General features: G+C 56.8%; 2 protein-coding genes across 10 annotated transcripts in view; one reads left to right on the top strand and one right to left on the bottom strand.

Moving 5' to 3' along the window:
* The first annotated feature begins 3,141 nt into the window (after nucleotides 1-3,141).
* XRCC3 (X-ray repair cross complementing 3) lies at nucleotides 3,142-16,027 on the top strand. 5 transcript variants are annotated; one of them, XM_058567817.1, is made up of 8 exons: nucleotides 3,645-3,672; nucleotides 4,804-4,982; nucleotides 5,722-5,859; nucleotides 6,383-6,595; nucleotides 11,543-11,697; nucleotides 14,119-14,331; nucleotides 14,499-14,545; nucleotides 14,634-16,027. In XM_058567817.1, exons 2-8 carry the CDS (start codon nucleotides 4,811-4,813, stop codon nucleotides 14,860-14,862), a joined length of 1,167 nt encoding a protein of 388 aa, XP_058423800.1. In that variant the 5' UTR covers nucleotides 3,645-3,672; nucleotides 4,804-4,810; the 3' UTR covers nucleotides 14,863-16,027. The 5 variants fall into 5 exon arrangements, with proteins under 5 accessions (XP_058423801.1, XP_058423803.1, XP_058423798.1 ...); XM_058567820.1 differs by lacking the exon at nucleotides 4,804-4,982 and having other exon boundaries at nucleotides 3,157-3,672; XM_058567815.1 differs by lacking the exons at nucleotides 14,119-14,331; nucleotides 14,499-14,545; nucleotides 14,634-16,027 and adding exons at nucleotides 11,171-11,321; nucleotides 11,910-12,492 and having other exon boundaries at nucleotides 3,620-3,672.
* Nucleotides 12,567-17,821, bottom strand: part of KLC1 (kinesin light chain 1) — a 66,904-nt gene continuing 61,649 nt past the window's right edge. For 4 of the 5 annotated variants that reach the window (XM_058567804.1, XM_058567805.1, XM_058567807.1 and 1 more), the window contains 2 exons: nucleotides 13,366-13,438; nucleotides 12,567-12,983 (listed from right to left, as the gene is read on the bottom strand). In XM_058567804.1, coding sequence (XP_058423787.1) covers nucleotides 13,403-13,438 — 36 coding nt within the window. In that variant the 3' untranslated portion in view covers nucleotides 12,567-12,983; nucleotides 13,366-13,402. Of the gene's footprint in view, nucleotides 12,984-13,365; nucleotides 13,439-17,821 lie in introns of those variants that run through there. The other variant, XM_058567799.1, reaches the window with a different exon arrangement.

Below are 17,821 nucleotides of genomic sequence, written 5' to 3'. Positions count from 1 at the left end.
CTCCGCCCCCTCGAGGCGACTGAGACTTTGGATTGGTCAGTTAGTCTGCGACGTGGGCTATGCTTTCTCTCTGATTGGCGTATCCGGCTCAGGGCGCCCGGCGCTCATTGGAAGAGGAGGTTGTGGGGGGCGGGACGGCGCGAAGAGGCGTGTGGAGAGCGCGCGAGGTGAAAGCGGCCGGGTGGGGGCCGCGAGCGGGGGCTTCAGGGAGGATTCTGGGGTACGGAAGTGGAGTGGGGATGGTAAAGGGAGGCTGGGGGTGCCGGGGGGCAGGGACGGCGGAGGTGGAGTAGGGGGTGTATGGGGTGGGGGGATGAAGGTACAGCGTACAGGCTCGGTGGAGGCCGGGCGCGGACGGGGCCAAGCTGGGCGCGTGCCCAGACCTCCTCCGGGCGCCCGGTGGGGACGGCGGGATCATCGATGCGGGCAGGCGGGCGGGCCAGCAGAAGGGACAGCCGGAGCAAAGGTCCTAGCGGGGTCCTGGCAGTGGGAAGGAGCCTGGGCCAGTGCAGCGCGGGCTCGTGAGCCGGGGTGGGATGGCTCATTTGGGGGCTATCACCCCGCAGGGTTTGGAGGAGGCTGCCCAGCTCCTGGGCCAGTTTGGGTTATGGCAGCCGTCCAGGGACTGTGGGGTGGGAGGAGAACCGGGACCGTGTGAAGTTGGGATGTTTTAGGGGCGAGGACAGGGCCGGGTCAAGGGTGATGAGTGGACAACCACGGAGATGAAGCGCACTGTGGGAAGAGCAGATGTGCATGGATAGCAAAGTGAGTGTGCAGGGCGCCCAGGTCCACCCGGAAGGCCAAGGCTGGGGTCCGCTGGACATCCAGGTCTGGGGGAGTCATTGGGAAATAGGGCGTGCTCAAAGCCGTGGGGCATGATGGCTCAGGGACTGAAAAGAGAGGGAGTCCTCAGAGGAAGAAGAGGGTCCTGAGAGTGGAGAGGGCCCCCGGGGTCCAGGCTGGCCAGTTCTGGAGGAACCACAGTGGTGGCCCCGGGCGTGGAAGGACCGGCTTGGCCACCCAAGGTCACTGATAATGAAAGCTCCCTCTGGGCAGCTCTAGGATGAAGGAGAGCTCATGGCCCCCTTCTGGGAGGGGGAGCAGAGAAAGAAGGTTAATCTTGAGAGTGGGCTGGACACCCCCAGGCAGGTCAGCCTCTGGATAATTGAGTTTTGCAGTGTGGACACTGAGCAGTTCCCGCTGGATTTGTTAACAGGCGGGCCATGTAAGCTCATGGTCAGGCTCATATAGGTCAGGAGCTTAGAATATGCAGTGTGGACCTGAATCCCAGGCCACCCACTTGCTGGCTGTGTGACCTTAGCTTGTCACTTAGCCACTCTTGCTTCTGTTTCCTTGTCAGTGAACAGAGATCATGACATTGCTGTGGTAAGGTTTGAGCGAGTTCATACATGTCAAGTGCTTAGAACAGTCCTGGGGACGGACTGTGTTTGATAAATGCCAACACTCAATGGTCGTTACGTTTGCTGATTTTAGGGCAGCATCAGTGGAGCTGCACGTACCTTGCCTGAACTTAGCTCTGAACTTGGCACGAGAAAGAAAGATAGTTTCATTTGTGAGGGATTTGGCCAGCCGTCTCCTCCAGCGCAGTCAGTGCTGCTCCCATGAACCCCCTGACAAACCAGGCGAGGCCACTGAATCTCCTTTGACAACTTATTCTTTTCCTGGAGTTGATATTTCTTTTTCACTTGCTGTCTGTCCTCAGGAATCTAACCTCTTTTCATGCACCACCAGCTCTGCCAGCATCTTCCGTACAGCCTCAGGGCACGTTCTGAGCTGGTGCAAATCCCCATTGGCCCTCCTTTTGTGCAGCTGGTCCCGGCGCCCCAGGTTCGGGCCACCTCCCACCTTCTGACTGTCACCCAGCCCTCCAGCTTCCCTTCTGCTCCGATTTGCAGTCCTGGGGGTCACCAGGGGTCTCTGTGTGTCTCCTCTCCAGCCTCAGCAGTGTTTACTGTCAGCCCTGCCCTGAGCAGCCAGCCTGGGAGCCCCCCGTTCCAGGCAGAACACGGGACCAGCCTGCTGGCTGGGAAGACCCACTGGCCAGGGCCTGTGAGTCTGGGCAGGAAACCAGCCCGTGGAGCCCCAGCTTCCTCCTGCCCAGCAGCTGCCTCCCAGGGTGTGGTGATCAAATGGCCCAGTCGTGCCCCGGTATCAGGCTGCTGCGGCCAACCCTGGAACTTGTACTGTCGGTTCTGGACAGCCTGAGCCTCGCCAGTGTCAGGCCTTGGTCTCCCTGACCAGCCTGTGCGAATGTGGGAGTGCAAGTGACCTGGTTCTTGAAGCTTCAAAAACAACCCAGTATTGTCCAAGTCACTACAGTATTCTAAGCATTGCAAGGCCAAGTCCACAATTGCGTAACCTTCCCCTCAGCACTGGGACTTGGCGAGGCACGGGGAGGGAGCACTGAGCAGCTGCTGGCCTGGGCGTTCCCGTATACCCTGCTGCATTCCGGGCCTAGCTGTTTTGGGCGGCCTCAAGGGGAATGCAGAATGGCTTGCTGGAGAGCCCCGGGGTGACCCTGGGCTGAGTCTGTGGCAGCCAGCCACGGTGGGAGGTGGGAAAAGCCAGGTTTCTCCCCTCAGCAGGGTCAGGCTCCTGTTGTCCACTGCCTTTATAAAGTGCTCGGGCCATGGTAGGGCTGCCAGCTCCCCTTCCTGGGAGGGGCCACCACAACATTACTGGCTGAGTGAGGGGTGGGGGCTGCAGGGCAAGGCTCGCCGCCTCCCACAGCCAGGCCGGACACAGTCTCTATTGTTCTCCACTGAAACAGCTTGTGGTCCTGGAGGTTCCAACTCCCTGAGCATCCTGCAAGACCCAAACTCACTCTTTCCACTCTCCAGATTCCCCGTGGAGAGATATTTAAGGGAAATTAAACTGGAGAATGCAAAAGAATTCGAGTGAGCCCAACACGCATGGCTCTCTGACTGGACCCGTTGTCCTTGCCGGGAGAGGTGGGTTGAAGCAGAACACGCACCTGGACGCTGGGCCCCGGGCTGGGACTCAGGGCTGTTCTGACACTTTCTCAGGGGCTGAGATGGGATGGCCGTGTGTTGTGTTGACCTTCAGAATGTGGGAGGGTGGGGGGGTGGATTCCTTGCAATGCATCCATGTGTGGATTGAGTCCAAGGTTTCTGGGCCGGCCCCGTGGCTTAGCGGTTCAGTGCGTGTGCTCCGCTGCTGGCGGCCCGGGTTCAGATCCCGGGCGCGCACCGACGCACCGCTTCTCCGGCCATGCTGAGGCCGCGTCCCACGTACAGCAACTAGAAGGATGTGCAGCTGTGACAGACAACTATCTACTGGGACTTTGGGGGAAAAAATAAATAATTAAAAAAAAAAAAAAAGGTTTCTAAGTTTCCAGATAATTTCTAGATGTAAATTGCTCCAACAGAAGTGTTGCCCTAGGCTTACTTACCTCGATGGTCTTCCTGGTACAGTGAAGACGCTCCTCCCACCTCTGAGCTGTCACAGAGGGGCTGCACACCCGGCTGCTGGTACTCTGCTACCCTCGGCTCCCAGGCTGTTCGAGTTGACAGCAAGTGTGTCAGGATTTGTGTCCCTGGGAAGTGAGTCGTCTCTGTGGTCAACCCATTGAAGACATGGATTTGGATCAGTTAGACCTGAATCCGAGAATTATTGCTGCAATTAAGAAAGGTACGTTTATTGACATTTATGTAACATATATGAATGTGCATACATATGCTTTATGTAAAACCAGTTAACAGAAGGTCGCTTGTCCGGGGCTCAGTCCCCAAGTCAGTTGATCCTGATCAGTGCACTGATGCTGGAATGTGCTGCTTTTTTTCAGTTGTGTGTGTGTTTTTAACTGAAAGGACTTTTTTTTAAAGTTAATTTTATTTTCATCAAAGTAATACGTGTGTATTATCTAAAAAGTGAAATGGAACTGCTGGGCACTTAGGAGTCTTTAGGCGATTTTTTTGTTTTTACATGTGGGTTCCTAAATAATGTGCCTGTGTTGCTGTGTTTGATCTGTCCGTGTTATCGACTGCTCACAGACTTCCCGTTACGGGGAGAGGGCTGGCTTGCTTTCGCCCCCATGCCCCTACTTCCTCCGTCCCCTCCCCCCACAGTTGGAACACAGTTTGGGTCATGTCAACCGTCAGGGTTGTGACAGGGGACATAATGGCCGTCGCTGACCCAGGGGGTTATGACTGTTTCCTGTCTTGTACCATCTTTGGTTTTTCCCCCAAAGTTAGTATTGCCTCCTTTTTTCACATGCTACGTTTTCTGTGTACTTCTTGCTGATTTTCCCACGTCCTCTAGTCGGTCTGTCAAGCACCATTCGCTCTTTCCTAAACACAAAAGGGGTGGACGGCTCACCCGTTCTGTTTCCTGGTGCATCCATCCCCAGCGCCCCCTGCACGGGCTGCTCCCCGGGCCAGCTGCGTGGCTGGGAACCCCGTCTCGTCTTCCCTGCCTCCCGGCGTATCCATTAGGGATGCTTCAACGTTAGGACGCTCGTTGATCACATAACGTGGACCCCGAGTGCACGGGGCCGGTGCCACAGCCTGGTGACATCCGCTCGTCCACCCTCGGCTGTTGGTTTTTCAAAGAGCACGTCAGTGGTTTTGTTGTGTTTTTCCTTTCCTTTTTTTTTTTTTTGTGAGGAAGATCAGCCCTGAGCTAACATCCATGCTAATCCTCCTCTTTTTGCTGAGGAAGACCGGCTCTGAGCTAACATCTATTGCCAATCCTCCTCCTTTTTTTTTTTTCCCCCCAAAGCCCCAGTAGATAGTTGTGTGTCATAGTTGCACATCCTTCTAGTTGCTGTATGTGGGACGTGGCCTCAGCGTGGCCGGACAAGCGGTGCGTCGGTGCGGCCCAGGATCCGAACCCGGGCTGCCAGCAGCGGAGCACACGCACTGAACCGCTAAGCCACGGGGCTGGCCCTGTTTTTCCTTTCATCCAGTCTGAGCGTCTTTGTGTTGTAACGGGAACATTTGGTGCGTATGTGTCTAAGCGATAAATTCCTGGTAAATTTGGGTGTAACTCGCCCCTCTTGTGCTGAGCTGTGTGTCCTCTTTCTTTGTTGTGTTGTTGTTTGCTCTTTTTTGCCTCCTTCTGGATTGGTTGGATATATTTTTAGCATATTTTTTCTTTCTACTAGTTTGAAAATAGTGAACTTATCCAAGCCCAAAATTAATTTATTCACTCTCCTCCCCACATACCGGATCCTTCTACGTATTAACTCTGTAGTCCTACCCACCCAGCTGTTCCCGCTGGCGTTCTAACTCGCACGTGTTCTTTTCTCTGTTCGCCCCACTGGCTGTCCCGCTACCCCGTCACCTCGCCCTCACGGCTGTCTGCTACAGGGGACGTTTGGTTGGGTGATGGCTCAGCTTTCCTTCTGCACCCCCCTGTGCACGGTTCCCCGACCCCGGGCTCACCCTCTAGCCTTGCATCTCGTGCAGGCCTTCCTTGAGAGAGGTTTCTGGGGCGTGGAGTGGGTGGTGGCCATTGCTCTCGGCACCTGGGAGATGCCCCTCTGCACGTCTGGCTTCCGCTGCTGCTGCAGCCGAGAGGTGGGGTTCCCACAGCTTCGGGGAGCGATGGCTCTGGCCCCTGCCCACTAGGTCCCCAGAACTGGAAGAAAACTCTCCTAAAAACACCTGTTGTCCCTGCTCTGTTGCCTTGTATTACTATAGTCTGACCTTGCCCTGTAATTTATTTGTATTATTCCAGCCAAACTGAAATCAGTAAAGGAGGTTTTGCATTTTTCTGGACCAGACTTGCAGAGACTGACAGGGCTTTCTGGCCCTGACGTGCAGCACTTGCTGAGAACGGCCTCCTCGCACCTGCGGGGAAGCAGCGTCTTGACAGGTGGGCAAGGAGAGTGTCTGCTCTGCCCCGGTGCCGTGGGGTTTAGCCGGAGCCCTCCTCTGGGTCGCCGCTCCCCAGCTCCAGGCTGTGGGGCCGTGTGCACAGACTCCACTGAGGAATAACTGTGTAGCCGTGGTCACAGCGTCGGGATCGGGACACACTGGGTGGGCAGGGCGAGGACTGCAGGGCCATGGGGCCCTCGATGCATTCGTCAGTTCTTGGGCCACAGAAGAAGGGACGAGGCCTAGGGGCACAGGAAGCAGGGGTGAGTTGGCATCCAGGGGAGCCCAGAGCCCATGGTGCCCACAGAGCACTGCAGCTTGGAGGGGCCCTATGGCCAGAGGGGCCTGGGCATTGGAGGGACCTGCCCAGGGCTTCCTGGCCATGGCCGCCGCCTCCTTGCCCTCCGGCACCCTGCCCACCCATGTGACCGCAGTCCTCTGTCCTCCTGCCACTCAGCGCCAGCAGGCTGAGCAGCAGGGGCATGGGCAGGAGAGCCAGGCTGACAACCCCCCACCCGCAGCGCTCCACCTGTTCCGGCAGAAGGAGAGCTTCCCCGCACAGCACCAGCGCCTGAGCCTGGGCTGCCCCGTGCTGGACGGGCTCCTCCGAGGCGGCCTGCCCCTGGACGGCATCACCGAGCTGGCCGGCCGTAGCTCCGCCGGGAAGACCCAGCTGGCGCTGCAGCTCTGCCTGGCCGTGCAGCTCCCGCGGCGGCACGGGGGCCTGGAGGCCGGTGAGTGGCCGCCCGCTTTGGCGGGGGGCGGGGGTCCTGGCCGTCAGCTCTAGGGGGTCCCAACTCCATTCTTGGGCTGCTTTCCACTGAGGTTGGGTCTGAGGGCTGTTCTCTACGATTCCCATCTGTCTTCACAGAAGATTGAAGGGGGTGGCCTGAGGGGTTGGCGGGCATGTGCAGCCTGCCCCCATGGGAGCAGCGCCCCCCTCCAGTCCCTGTCCCCGCGTGGAGCCTTAGAGGCGGTCGCCGGTTGAGCACAAAGTGCCCTGGGGGTTGTGGGCCTGGCCCGCGGATTCCCACAGGCTCATACATACACGTGCTCACACCACCAACCTGCAAACCATTTGGCCCCCAGAGCCAGGAACACGGGACAAACAATATTTCGCTTTTCTCCTTTTGGGAAGGAGTGAGGAGGGTGAGGCTCGAGGACAAGGAGGCTGGCCGGGCCGTGCATGTGGGGGCGGCAAGCCGAGTCCCCCTGCATGGTTGATGTGTTTGTGACATGAGCACAGGCTTGCCCAGCGTTAGGGGGACTTTTGGAGGCTGCCTATTTGGGTCTTTCAGGTGTTAACAATTCAAGTTGTTTTTATCAAATTTGAGATAACTGGAGTGAACGTGATGTTTCCTGGTAGCTCCCTAGCTCTTATAAAACTCCAGCAGCACTGACGTGCGATTCCTTACTGCTCTTAAACTGCATGTGAACACAGGATGGCGGCACTTCGCGGACACCACCTTTGGCTCGTCCGCCCGCTGCACTGCCCAGACGGGGCACTAGAGCCAGAGCAGGCACCTGCCCAGGCCACATGCTGGGTTGGGACTGGAGCGGAGCGAGATCTGGACCCTGCCTTCTGAGGCCAGGCCGCCTCCTCACGCTGTGCCAGACCTGCTGCTCTGGTGTCATCTGTCACTCAACCTCAGCAAGTCCCTCCCTGTTAGCTGGGACCCTTGGCGGGGCTCTGGTACGCGGAGCTTGGTTTGGAAACTCCCGTGTCCCTTTGAGCACCGTGAGCTCCCGGTGCCTGCCGGACCCCCGGGCCGTATGGGTTTAGTGCTGGGGTCTCCTGACCGAGCCTGGGGCTTGCTCACACCAGAGGTGGGTGTTTTGTGTCACTTCTTGTCCCTGTGTCTCTGGGTAAAGGTGTGGCCCAGGAAGGCTTGGGGGTTGGGTGCCTGGCACCCTCTGCTGTACCATCTGAGGCTGTCCTGGTGCCTGGGTGGACGGACTTGGCCTTGAAAGTGGGAGTCCTCAGTTTCCCCACAGAAGAGCTGCCATGAGACAGGACTTGCGTCTGCTCAGAAACGAAACGGGAGCCACATTGCTCACCAGCGTGTCCTCATGCCAGGCTTTGGGCAGGTCCTCTCTTCACCATGACTCACACGGAGCTGCTGCCCCATTGCCTTCTCAGGGAGCCAGGTGGGGAGGGGGCTGCGCCCAAGATGGGCTGGGTGTGGAGCGTGGGGATGACGGGCGGAGCACAGGGCAGTCGAATCTGGATTCTGAATCTCTCCTGAGCCTGGTCATCTTTGCTCCATGATGACCCCAGATGTTCTGGCCCAGCGGGGACCTTGGGGATCCCTGTTCTCTCCTGGAACCGTCACACGAGCAGTTACCCGTTGGCACCTGTGTTCATGCTGGGTCCAGGCCCAGGTCCTCGTCTGTACTCAGTGTGCGCCTGGCACATAGTAGGTGCTTTCTGACTCGGTGGGAGAAAGGTCACAGCACAGCAGGGGCAGGTCCTCAGTGCTGCTTGGGGCCGGACCCCTCCTCCCTTCCCTTCCCACCTCTGGACCCCTGAGAATGTCCCTCGGCGATGCCTGCGTCCCTCATGCCAGGACACAGCAGGCACAGTGCGGCAGCCCCACTGTGCGCTCGCTCCTCCCTCGACCCCAGCCTCATGTGGCCCTGCCACGTGGAGAACGCCACCTTGTCCACTCGCCTGGAGGGTCTCACCCCCTTCACCATCACCACAAGACCCGGGGTTGCTTCTCTTGGTGACAGTAGCGTCACCTCGCAGTGATTCCTCATGACCCCTGCAGGGGACTGGGACGCCGCTGGGGGTCTGAGGCTTGTGCTCCCAGCTGCACCTGCCTCCTCTGTGGAACATCGCACGTGGGCAAGGACTCAGAGAACTCGGAGCCAGGGGACCTGAGGCTCTGAGGGGCGGAGCTCCGGGGTGGCCAGTGAGGTTCCACAGAGATCCGTCGGATCCAGGGAGCAGAGCCAGCAGGATGGGCTGCAACTGGCAGGTGTGGAGGTCGGCCTCAGGCTGACCAGTGTCCGTTTCCAGAGATGCAGCCCCCAGGAAAGGAAAGGGACGTAGACGTGACCATCACAGTGACGGAAGGAAAATAAAGAGGCGTGTCCCATGGTGACCTGGCAGGGAGGGCGGGAGGGAGGCGAGCATGTTAAATGTTGGGTCCATTATGCACATTTTCCTGAGAAAATGGCTTCTTTTCCCTAAATCAGATCTGAAAAGCCCTAATTTTGAAAAGAATGGCCAAGAGGCTCTGGAGTTACTTCAAATCCTGTATTTAAGGAAACCGCCCCTGGCCTGCTGCCATCTGCCGAGGCCACCACGGCCATGCAGCCCCTCTGGGTGGGGACAGCGGAGGAGGCCCCTGCACACCTCTCCCAACAAAACCTGCAGACAGGCAGAGGGGCTTAGAGGACGACGCAGGTGCAGACTCGGTGGGTTCTGAACCTTCCGTCCAGAACGCCCTTTCTCCCAGAATGTGGAAAACATGGTCGCTCCCGGCGGCCTCGAGGATGATGTGGGCCTCCTGGCAAGGGGCTCAGCCGTGTTGGGAGTGCTCTCCAGGCAGCATTTCCCACCGGAGTGATCTGGAATGTGCCGAGGAAGGTTAAGATGCTGCTGACGGTCAGGAGCTGACCACTGACACAGATTCAGACTTGGTGGTTCCTGTCCTGTCTTGAATCTTCTCTGAGTCTGAAATTCTGTGGAAACAAAATTAGATCAAGATCAAGTGACACACATTCACAAGTAGGATGCTGATGTGGGTGTGGTGCTTTTGGCTCTCTTCTGCGTCCCCTCCCCGAGGCTGTGCCGTGAACCAGGCAGGGAGAGGGTGAAGGTCAGCAGTGGGCCCTGGGGGTCCTGGCAGAGCACAGCCAGCACTCAGCCACATCACAAGCCTTCTTTTTTTTTTGAGATGTATTTCATTTACCTTAAAATTCACACTTAAAATGTCCAATTCAGTGGTTTTTAGTATATTCACAAAGTTGTACACCCATCACCACTATCTAATTCCAGAACATTTCATCACCCAAAAAAGAAACCCCAGTCCCGTTAGCATCACTCCCCAGTCTCTCCCTCGCCAGCCCCTGGCCACCAGCTGTCTGCTTTCTATCTCCATGGATTTCCCTATTCTGTACATTTCATATAAATGGAATCATACAAATGTGGCCTTGAATGTCTCTCTTCTTTTGCTCAGCATGATGTTTTCAAGGTTCACCCATGTTGGAACATTTGTCAGTACTTCATTCCTTTTTATGGCTGAATGATATTCCATTGGGTGTACCTACCACAATTGTTTACCTATTCGTCTGTAGATGGACATTTGGGTTGTTTCCACCTTTTGGCTTTATGACTAATGCTGCTGTGAACATTGGTGCACACGGCCTTAGGTAGAGGCATGTTCTGGTTTCTCTTGGCTGGATCCTAGGAGTGGGGTTGCTGGGTTATATGGTAACCCCACGTTTACTTTTTGAGGAGCTGCCAGACTGTTTTGAGCAGCAGCTGCATCATTTTATTCCCACCAACAGGGTGTGAGGGTTCGTTTCTCCGCGTCCTTGTCAACCCTTGCTTGTGTTTTTGATTCTTGCCATCCTCATGTGACGTGGGATCTCACTGTGGTTTTGATTTGCATTTCCCTCCTGACTAACGATGGTGAGCATCTTTTCCTGTGCTTATTAGTTATTTGCATATCTTCTTTGGAGAAATGTCTATTCAGATCTTTTGCCCATTTTTACATTTGGGTTGTCTTTTCGTGGTTGAGTTGTAAGAGTTTATATAATCTGGATACTAGACTCTTTTCAGAAGTCTCTTCTCTCTGCGGTTGTCTTCATTTTCTTGATGGTGTTCTTTGAAGCACAAAAGTTCTTCATCCTGATGAAGTCCAATTTACCTTCTTGCTTGTGCTTTTTGTGACCTATCTAGGAATCCACCGCCTAATCCAAGGTCATGGTGATTTACCCATGTTTTCTTCTCAGAGTTTTATAGTTTTGGCTCTACACATTTGATCCACTATAGTTTAACTTTTGTATATAGTGTGAGGTAAGGGTCTAATTTCTTTCTTTTGCATGTGGATGTCCAGTTGTCCCAGCACCATTTGTTGAAAAATTATTCTTTCCCCATTGAATTGTCCTGGGACATTCATTGAAAATCAGTGGCCACAACGTTAGGGTCTGTTTCAGGTGGCCCCTGGTTCTTTTTAGCTGCAGGATTCAGGGTACATTCTCTGGTGGGGGGGTCCAGGCCCCAGCCAGCATGTTGCCCCCGGGTGTTCAGGTTCCTGGTGACACGTTGCCCATTACTTTTTCACTGGCTTTTCCAGTCGCAGCAAAGACACAGTTATCCCCACGTAGCCCAGGATTGCAGGGGGAGCCTGGAAAGTGGAATCGAGGAAACATCTGCACAGTGGAGCCTTTAAGGGGCATCTCCCTGCGTTTCCAGGAGGGGGCATTTCCAAAAGCCTGTTGGCCTTGGTACTTCCACTCGCAACAGCGTGGGGGACAGACCCACAGGGTGACGTACTGTTGGCAAAGTGGCTGCAGTGGGAGACCAGCGCTGGCCTGCCTCCCTCCTAGGGTCGGAGGGGAAGAACCTTTGTGGGGCAGTGTCAGAAACAAGGGGAAGCGTTTGCCTGGGGTTGTGTGGTGGCCACAGGCCCCTTTCCTGATGGGCGTGCTGGCGCTTGGCTTCCCAGGGGCTGTCTACGTGTGCACCGAAGACGTCTTCCCGAACAAGCGTCTGCAGCAGCTCATCGCGCAGCAGCCTTGCCTGCGCACAGACATCCCGGGAGAGATGGTCAGGAAGATCAGATTTGGCAACCAGATCTTCATCGAGCATGCAGCCGACGTGGTGAGTGTCCCGTCTGTCTCTCCAGCCCTGCTCTGTGGGGCAGGCGGCCGTGAGGCGCATTCCGGTGTGGTATGCCCCGTCCGGATGGGCAGCATGAGTTGTCACCTCAAATTCAGGTTGACCTGGGTGTCCCCACCCATGAGGGAAGAGTCGGGACGCGAGGCCCCCCAGGTGGCGGCGAGGGCGCCTGACCCGCCACCTCCTGCCCCCAGACGAGCCCCTCGGTCCCCTCGAACAGGCTGCAACTGGGGCGAGCGCCGCCTGCTCACCTGGTCACCCTAAAGGGACCACTGCCCAGAGAAGGATGGGACCTGCTGTCCAGGCTGGCTGTCCTGGTGAGAGGAGGCTGTGTTGGGTTTTACTTCTGCCTCTGATGGAGAGGAAAGCCCCCTCGTCGGAGCACAAGGGCCCCCCACCTGGCCAAGGCCTAGTGGGCACCCAGCCCCCTCAGATCGCTGACCGCCAGCTGGCTGCGCCACTGAGGAACGCCACATCTGGAAGCATCACCAAGTCGTGGGCTCCCTCCTTGTGGACAGATAACCCTCAAGGAGTGGGCAGGAGGGCTGCTGGGGCCAGGCAGGTGGGCGGGGAAGCGGGCCGTGACCTGGTCAGCTTTTCAGCTTAGATCATTATTTGATGAAAGGATGAATGATGAACGGAAAGGATTCAAAAGGAAGGACAGGAAGTCAGCATAAACCAGTATACCAAAAATAGCTGGTGAAGCCTTCGCATGGGGCGGGGGCCTCTCCATGCAACCTGGCTTCCCAGGAGAGGCCTCTCGACATCAGCTGCGGCTGGGCAGAGCCCCCAGCTCCTGGGTGGGCCTCTCCCCCTTTTAAGAATTGTTATAACGAACTTCAAGTAAAGGATAAGGCTTATAAACTTTTAATTTTTAAAAAATTTACAATAAAATACATTATCACGTGGAGAAGTAACATGATGAGAAACGGCACAAGAGGCCCAGGCAGCCAGAGGCCTTTCCGTGCAGGTTCAGCACACAGCCTCGGGGGCTCCCCGGAACGGGGGTCCAGGAGGGAGGCTGCGCCCGCCCTGGCCTCCTCTAGGACGAGGCTTTGTGATCAGCGCGCATCCTGATGAGCAGCGTGGTTATTAGTATGACAGCGTGCTCCACAGTGTGGGGACACAGAGAAGACAAGGTTAGTGCTGCAGGCTCCCAGCTCCAGGGCCCTCCAGCCTCAGCGATCGTCCCCTGGCTGTCACAGGGCCGGCTCAGGCCACACACAAGCAGCGTCGTCCTGGGTCTTCCAGGGCCAGATCCAGCTTCACTGCAAGAGAAGGCAGTGTGTCAAGGCCAGATGACCCAGACCCAGTGGTGGTGGCATTTCTAAGTTTTGTTCTGGAACAGCTCTGGGGGCAAGAGACCTCCACCCTCTTGCCCGGTGTCCTAGAGACTGGGGGGCGTGGGGGCTGCTGCTGGTGCGAGCCTCCCCGGAGCCCAGAGCCCTGGTGTTGGGGAGGCTGGTGGGGTGGACCTGGGCCTGCTGCTTCTGCACAAGCAGGGCCTTGGGGCCCTAGTCCCCACTTCCACTTCCCAAGGGACGGGGTCTCCAAGCTAGATGCTGCGGAGTCCCGGCCCTGCAGCAAGGGGGCACAGCCACCACCTGCCCAGCCCCAGGTGCCCCAGTGCTGAAAGGGTGCAGGACTCACGTTAATGTTAGCGTCCTCTAGGCCACTACTGCTGCTGTCATTTTCCACAAAAAGAGGCTCTACTGGAGACACCCTGGAGATTTAAGCACAGAACTGAATTTCATTCCAGGCAGGGCTAGGAACCAGACACTCGACAGCTCTTAAGAGTTCTGGATGGGGCAGCCTGTGTTTGGGCCTGAGAGTCAAGGCCGGCAGGGCAAAGTGGCCACAAGGGGCAGGCCTGAGGACACCCTGACCCACCCTGGGGATCCTGGCCATCTCCGCCTCCCGGCCAGGCCAGAGCTGCTAAAAACACAAGGCTAAGGCCTTGGAGGATGGGCAGGGCTGGCCCCGGGGGCACCTGCACCTGCAGCCCCCAACCTGCACTCCCCACCCCAGCCCAGGGGTCTCCACATTCAAGGCAATGCTGGGTGCAGGACAGAGTTAGACCCCCAACCGCTGCCTCCTTCCTCCTTCTTCTGGGTGGAGCTGGCAGGGCTCAGAGCTGCCCCCAGAGCCACCTGATGAGGATAGTCTAGTGACTGTGGTGGTAACAGGCTGGCCTTGGCCATGTGGCTGGGTCCAGGTGGTCAGCACCCAGCGCAGGGTCACTGAAGGAGGGGCTCACTGTGACAGCCCTGAGGGGGTCGGGGGTTAGGCCCACCAGGGACTTGGTAAGTAAGATGGGCAGGACGTGGGGGGCTCCCTCGGCACAGGGAAGAGGGGAAATGTGGGTGGTGGGGACAGTGACAGCCGCCTCCCCTCGGCTTCCAGGACACCCTGCTGGACTGTGTGAGTAAGAAGGTGCCCGTGCTGCTGTCTCGGGGGATGGTGCGCCTAGTGGTCATCGACTCCGTGGCGGCCCCATTCCGCTGTGAGTTTGATGGCCCGGCCTCGGCCCCCAGGGCCAGGTGTTTGCAGGCACTCGGGGCCACACTGCGCCAGCTGAGCTACACCTTCCAGAGCCCAGTGCTGTGTGTCAACCAGGTGGGCCGGCCCTCCCTGCCCCTGCCCTACCCCGCCCACCCCCAGAGGTGGGTGCACTCAGAGAGCTCCTCTTTTAGGGAAGACCCTCAGGGAGGGCAAAGCCAGTCCAGTGGGGTCAGGTGGCAGTGGGGTCCTCGCTGCAACTGACGCTGATCTGGACCTTCCAGGTGACGGAGGCTGTAGAGGAGCGCGGCAAGGTGCCTGGGCCATCAGGGTGAGCAGGGGCCCTGAGTAGGAGGGCAGTGTGGGCGGCGTGTCCTGCCACCGTGGTTTTGTAACGCTGGGCCTGTTTTCTGTCTCAGACACTGGGATGAGCGGACTTCTCCGGCCCTCGGAATAACCTGGTCTAACCAGCTCTTAATGAGGCTGATGGTCGATCGGCACCGCCCCGAGGAGACTGTCCTCACCCCACCTGGCCACCCTGCCCGCACTCTGAGGGTGGTCTTCGCCCCTCACCTGCCCCCCTCATCCTGTTCCTACACAGTCAACGCCGAGGGCGTGCGAGGGACTCCTGGGACCGAGGCCTGCTGACACGGCAAGTGCCCGACACCGGCCAGGTCCCGGCAGAGCCTTCCATACTCCGCGGATGCAGGGGACTGATGTCTTTGAGTCAGCACACCCGTCACTGGATTAGTCTCCTCCAGGGCGTCAGGAAGACAGTGAGCAGATGACCCCCCACCCGAGACCTGGGGGCTGCTCCCTCCTCTCCCTGGGTTTTGGGACACACCCAGCTCTTAGGTCATAAGGACCTGTCCTCCACTGCTGCACTGGCCCTTGCAGGGACTGGCAGCTCTCCGGGTGTCTCTACAGTGAGCTCCTGGAACCCTCGGCCTCACAAGGAACAGCCTTCTCCATCTTCTGTCCACATCAGCTCCCACCCAGGATAGGGGCCAACAGTCTTCTCCGGCTCCTGCCCAGTGGGGTCTCCACTCTACCCTCCTGCAGCCTCCTGCCCTCCTCCCCACAGGCTGCACCCCCTTCCCCCACTGCTCCCGCCACACTGGGCCACAGTCAGATGAGCCACCTGCTGGCCCTCACCCTCCCCTTGTTGGGGTGTTGGTCCCAGCCCCCAACACACTCACCAATCCCAAAACTCCAGTTTGGAACGGGGTGGAAAAAACTGACACCAAGCTGACTTTAGGCTACAGACTTTAGGAGAGGAGTTTGGGGGTGGGGTGGTGCTTCTTTTACTTTTGTGTTGCCTCTGCCACCAGCCACAGCTAGACAAAGGAGCAAGTCACAGCTGTGGGCACTGGCTTGGCCCATCTGCTAGGAAAATCAGGTCTGGGCAAACAAGAATTTTATTTTTTAAAAAAAGCACATCCTGGTGTGTCCTTGGTGCCTGGCAGGGCGTCCACTCTGGCGGGGACATGGTGGGACAGCCTGGCAGGGCCATCTGCACAGACCCAGCTCCCACACTGTGTCTGGGGGCCTTACTTCCAGCTAGAAAGCGGGACCTCCCGTCAGCACAGGATCCTGCTACATCTTGCTACCAACTCCAGAATCTGACCATCTGGTGGTGGAGGCACGAGGCCCAGCAGTCACCAAGGGACGTGACTGCCCAGCCCAGAGGACAGGGCCTCCACAGAGGCAGAGCTGTGTCTGTCTTCATCCTCATCGTCCCCTCTCCCCAGTGCCTCACCATGCTGCCTGGCAGAGTCAGCCTTGGACAAATAAATGTGCTAAGTGACTGCAATTGTAGCCCCTGGACCCTTTCACTAGCGACTTGCTCTTTGCCAGACACTGTCCTAAAGTAATTCATCCACATTGACGTATGTCCTCGTCACAGCCCTTGGAGAGGGGTACTGTTACCACCCTCACTCAGGGAAACTGAGGCACAGAACAGTTGCATGACTTGGCCACCCTCCCACAACTCCATGAGCCAGACACTATAACCCCAGGGCTGGTGCCAGGACGGCAGGGACTCACCCAGGCCAGCACTGGGGCTGGGGTCATAAATCCCTGTAGTTGGGCAGACTCTTTCTGTTGGTATGTTTTTCTAGAGCAGAATGATCCATTTATAACTCTCACCACATTTTCAAAGTAGTCTGTGACCCTCACAGTTCAGAATGGCTGGTGTAAAATAGGAAAAAGTTCTTTCAGGGTTGGAGTTTTACAAAAGAGCCTTTCTGCAAAAGTACAGGGACTTTACAACAGGAAATAAAACACTTTATTTTTGTAATTAAATATAAAAATTCTACATCATTTCCTAGGCAAGTCACACCAACAATGAGAAAAGAAAACAACAGCTCCAGGACAGAACATACATTTAACGACGACCCACGCTCTGGCAGGTGCAGCCCAGCACAGGAGCCCCAGCACCAGTGCTCAACCCCTGGGCCGCCACACGCATCTGCCTGCCAGGCTGACGGCTGCACATTGCCCCGCAGGTGCCCCCCCACAGGCCAAAGGACACGTCTGCAGTAGGGCTTTCTCTCCGTGTCTCAGGAACACCCACAATTCCCATGAGTGTGCAGGGCAGGAGCGGTGATCCCTGCAGAGCGCCCCACCCCTGCTGTCCTGGGGCCTCTGGGTGCACATTCCTCTCCATGACGTGCTCTCCAGGCTAGTCAGACAGTCCTCACAGACCCACGATCCCCCAGGCTGAGTTCCACACCACTGCATAAACCACTTTAATCCCCCCCCCAGTGTTGGGGAACTAATTCACAACAGAGGACGTGTCTACGTGCCTGCCCAAAGATGGCTCCCCGAGTACACGGGCGACGATGTCTGCCCTGCTAAGCCTCACTTAGCTGACCTGAGCGCACCTTTGGCCGGGGCTATTGAGTGCCATCTTAGTGTTCAAAAATCTGGTGATCATACAGTACAGTGCTCAAAACTAAGTGCAAATGAACATACCAGAAGTTAGCCTCATATACGTAACATACCTTCCAAGAACATTCTATAAAGTTGACAGTGAAAGATCTATTCTATAAATTGTAAACTATATATCCTTAGCAATAGTTATATTTTACTATAAACACTGAATTTCTAATTACATGATATTCCTAGCAGCTTTCTGACCAAATATATGACAGGACTTTTTTTAATTCCAGAAAATAACCGAATCCCTCCAACTTATGAACACAAAGACCCAGTGCTGCAGACCCTGGCTTTCCCATGCCATCTGCCCTCAGACAGACCCTCCCATTCACACATGGGCCAAGGTGGGTCCCGCAGACACCCCTCAGGTCTCATCCACTTCCTGTCTGTCCTCTGGCCAGGGCAATAACTTGATAGAAACTCTGTAGAAATGGGTGCTGGCTCCCTTAGGTCCCCTCACCAGGAAAGCAAAACCCTTCGGAGGATGGACGGCCAGGCACACTGCTGCTCTCTCCAAGGAGGTTAAAATTCAGACTACCAGACTTGACGTAGGTTACAACCTGGCTCATTTCTATCCTGATACAAGTTCAAAAATGAGGAATTGCAGATTCCCATGTAGCATCCCCTCTGCAACATGAAGGTTTTTTACGACCTGGCTTCATGGAGG

This window comes from Diceros bicornis, chromosome 24 (genome assembly GCF_020826845.1).
Source record: "Diceros bicornis minor isolate mBicDic1 chromosome 24, mDicBic1.mat.cur, whole genome shotgun sequence".
In the NCBI taxonomy this organism is placed as follows: Eukaryota; Metazoa; Chordata; class Mammalia; order Perissodactyla; family Rhinocerotidae; genus Diceros; species Diceros bicornis.
Note: the sequence above shows the minus strand (reverse complement) of the source record. Positions and strands in the feature narration are given on the sequence as shown.

Excerpts from the sequence above, each read along its gene's own strand:
- XRCC3 (XM_058567815.1), top strand. The coding sequence starts at position 4,811 with ATGTGGGACGTGGCCTCAGCGTGGCCGGACAAGCGGTGCGTCGGTGCG. Across the intron at positions 6,596-11,170 it reads GCACGGGGGCCTGGAGGCCG|TCGCAGCAAAGACACAGTTA; the intron begins GTGAGTGGCCGC and ends TGGCTTTTCCAG. Across the intron at positions 11,322-11,542 it reads CCAAAAGCCTGTTGGCCTTG|GGGCTGTCTACGTGTGCACC; the intron begins GTACTTCCACTC and ends TTGGCTTCCCAG.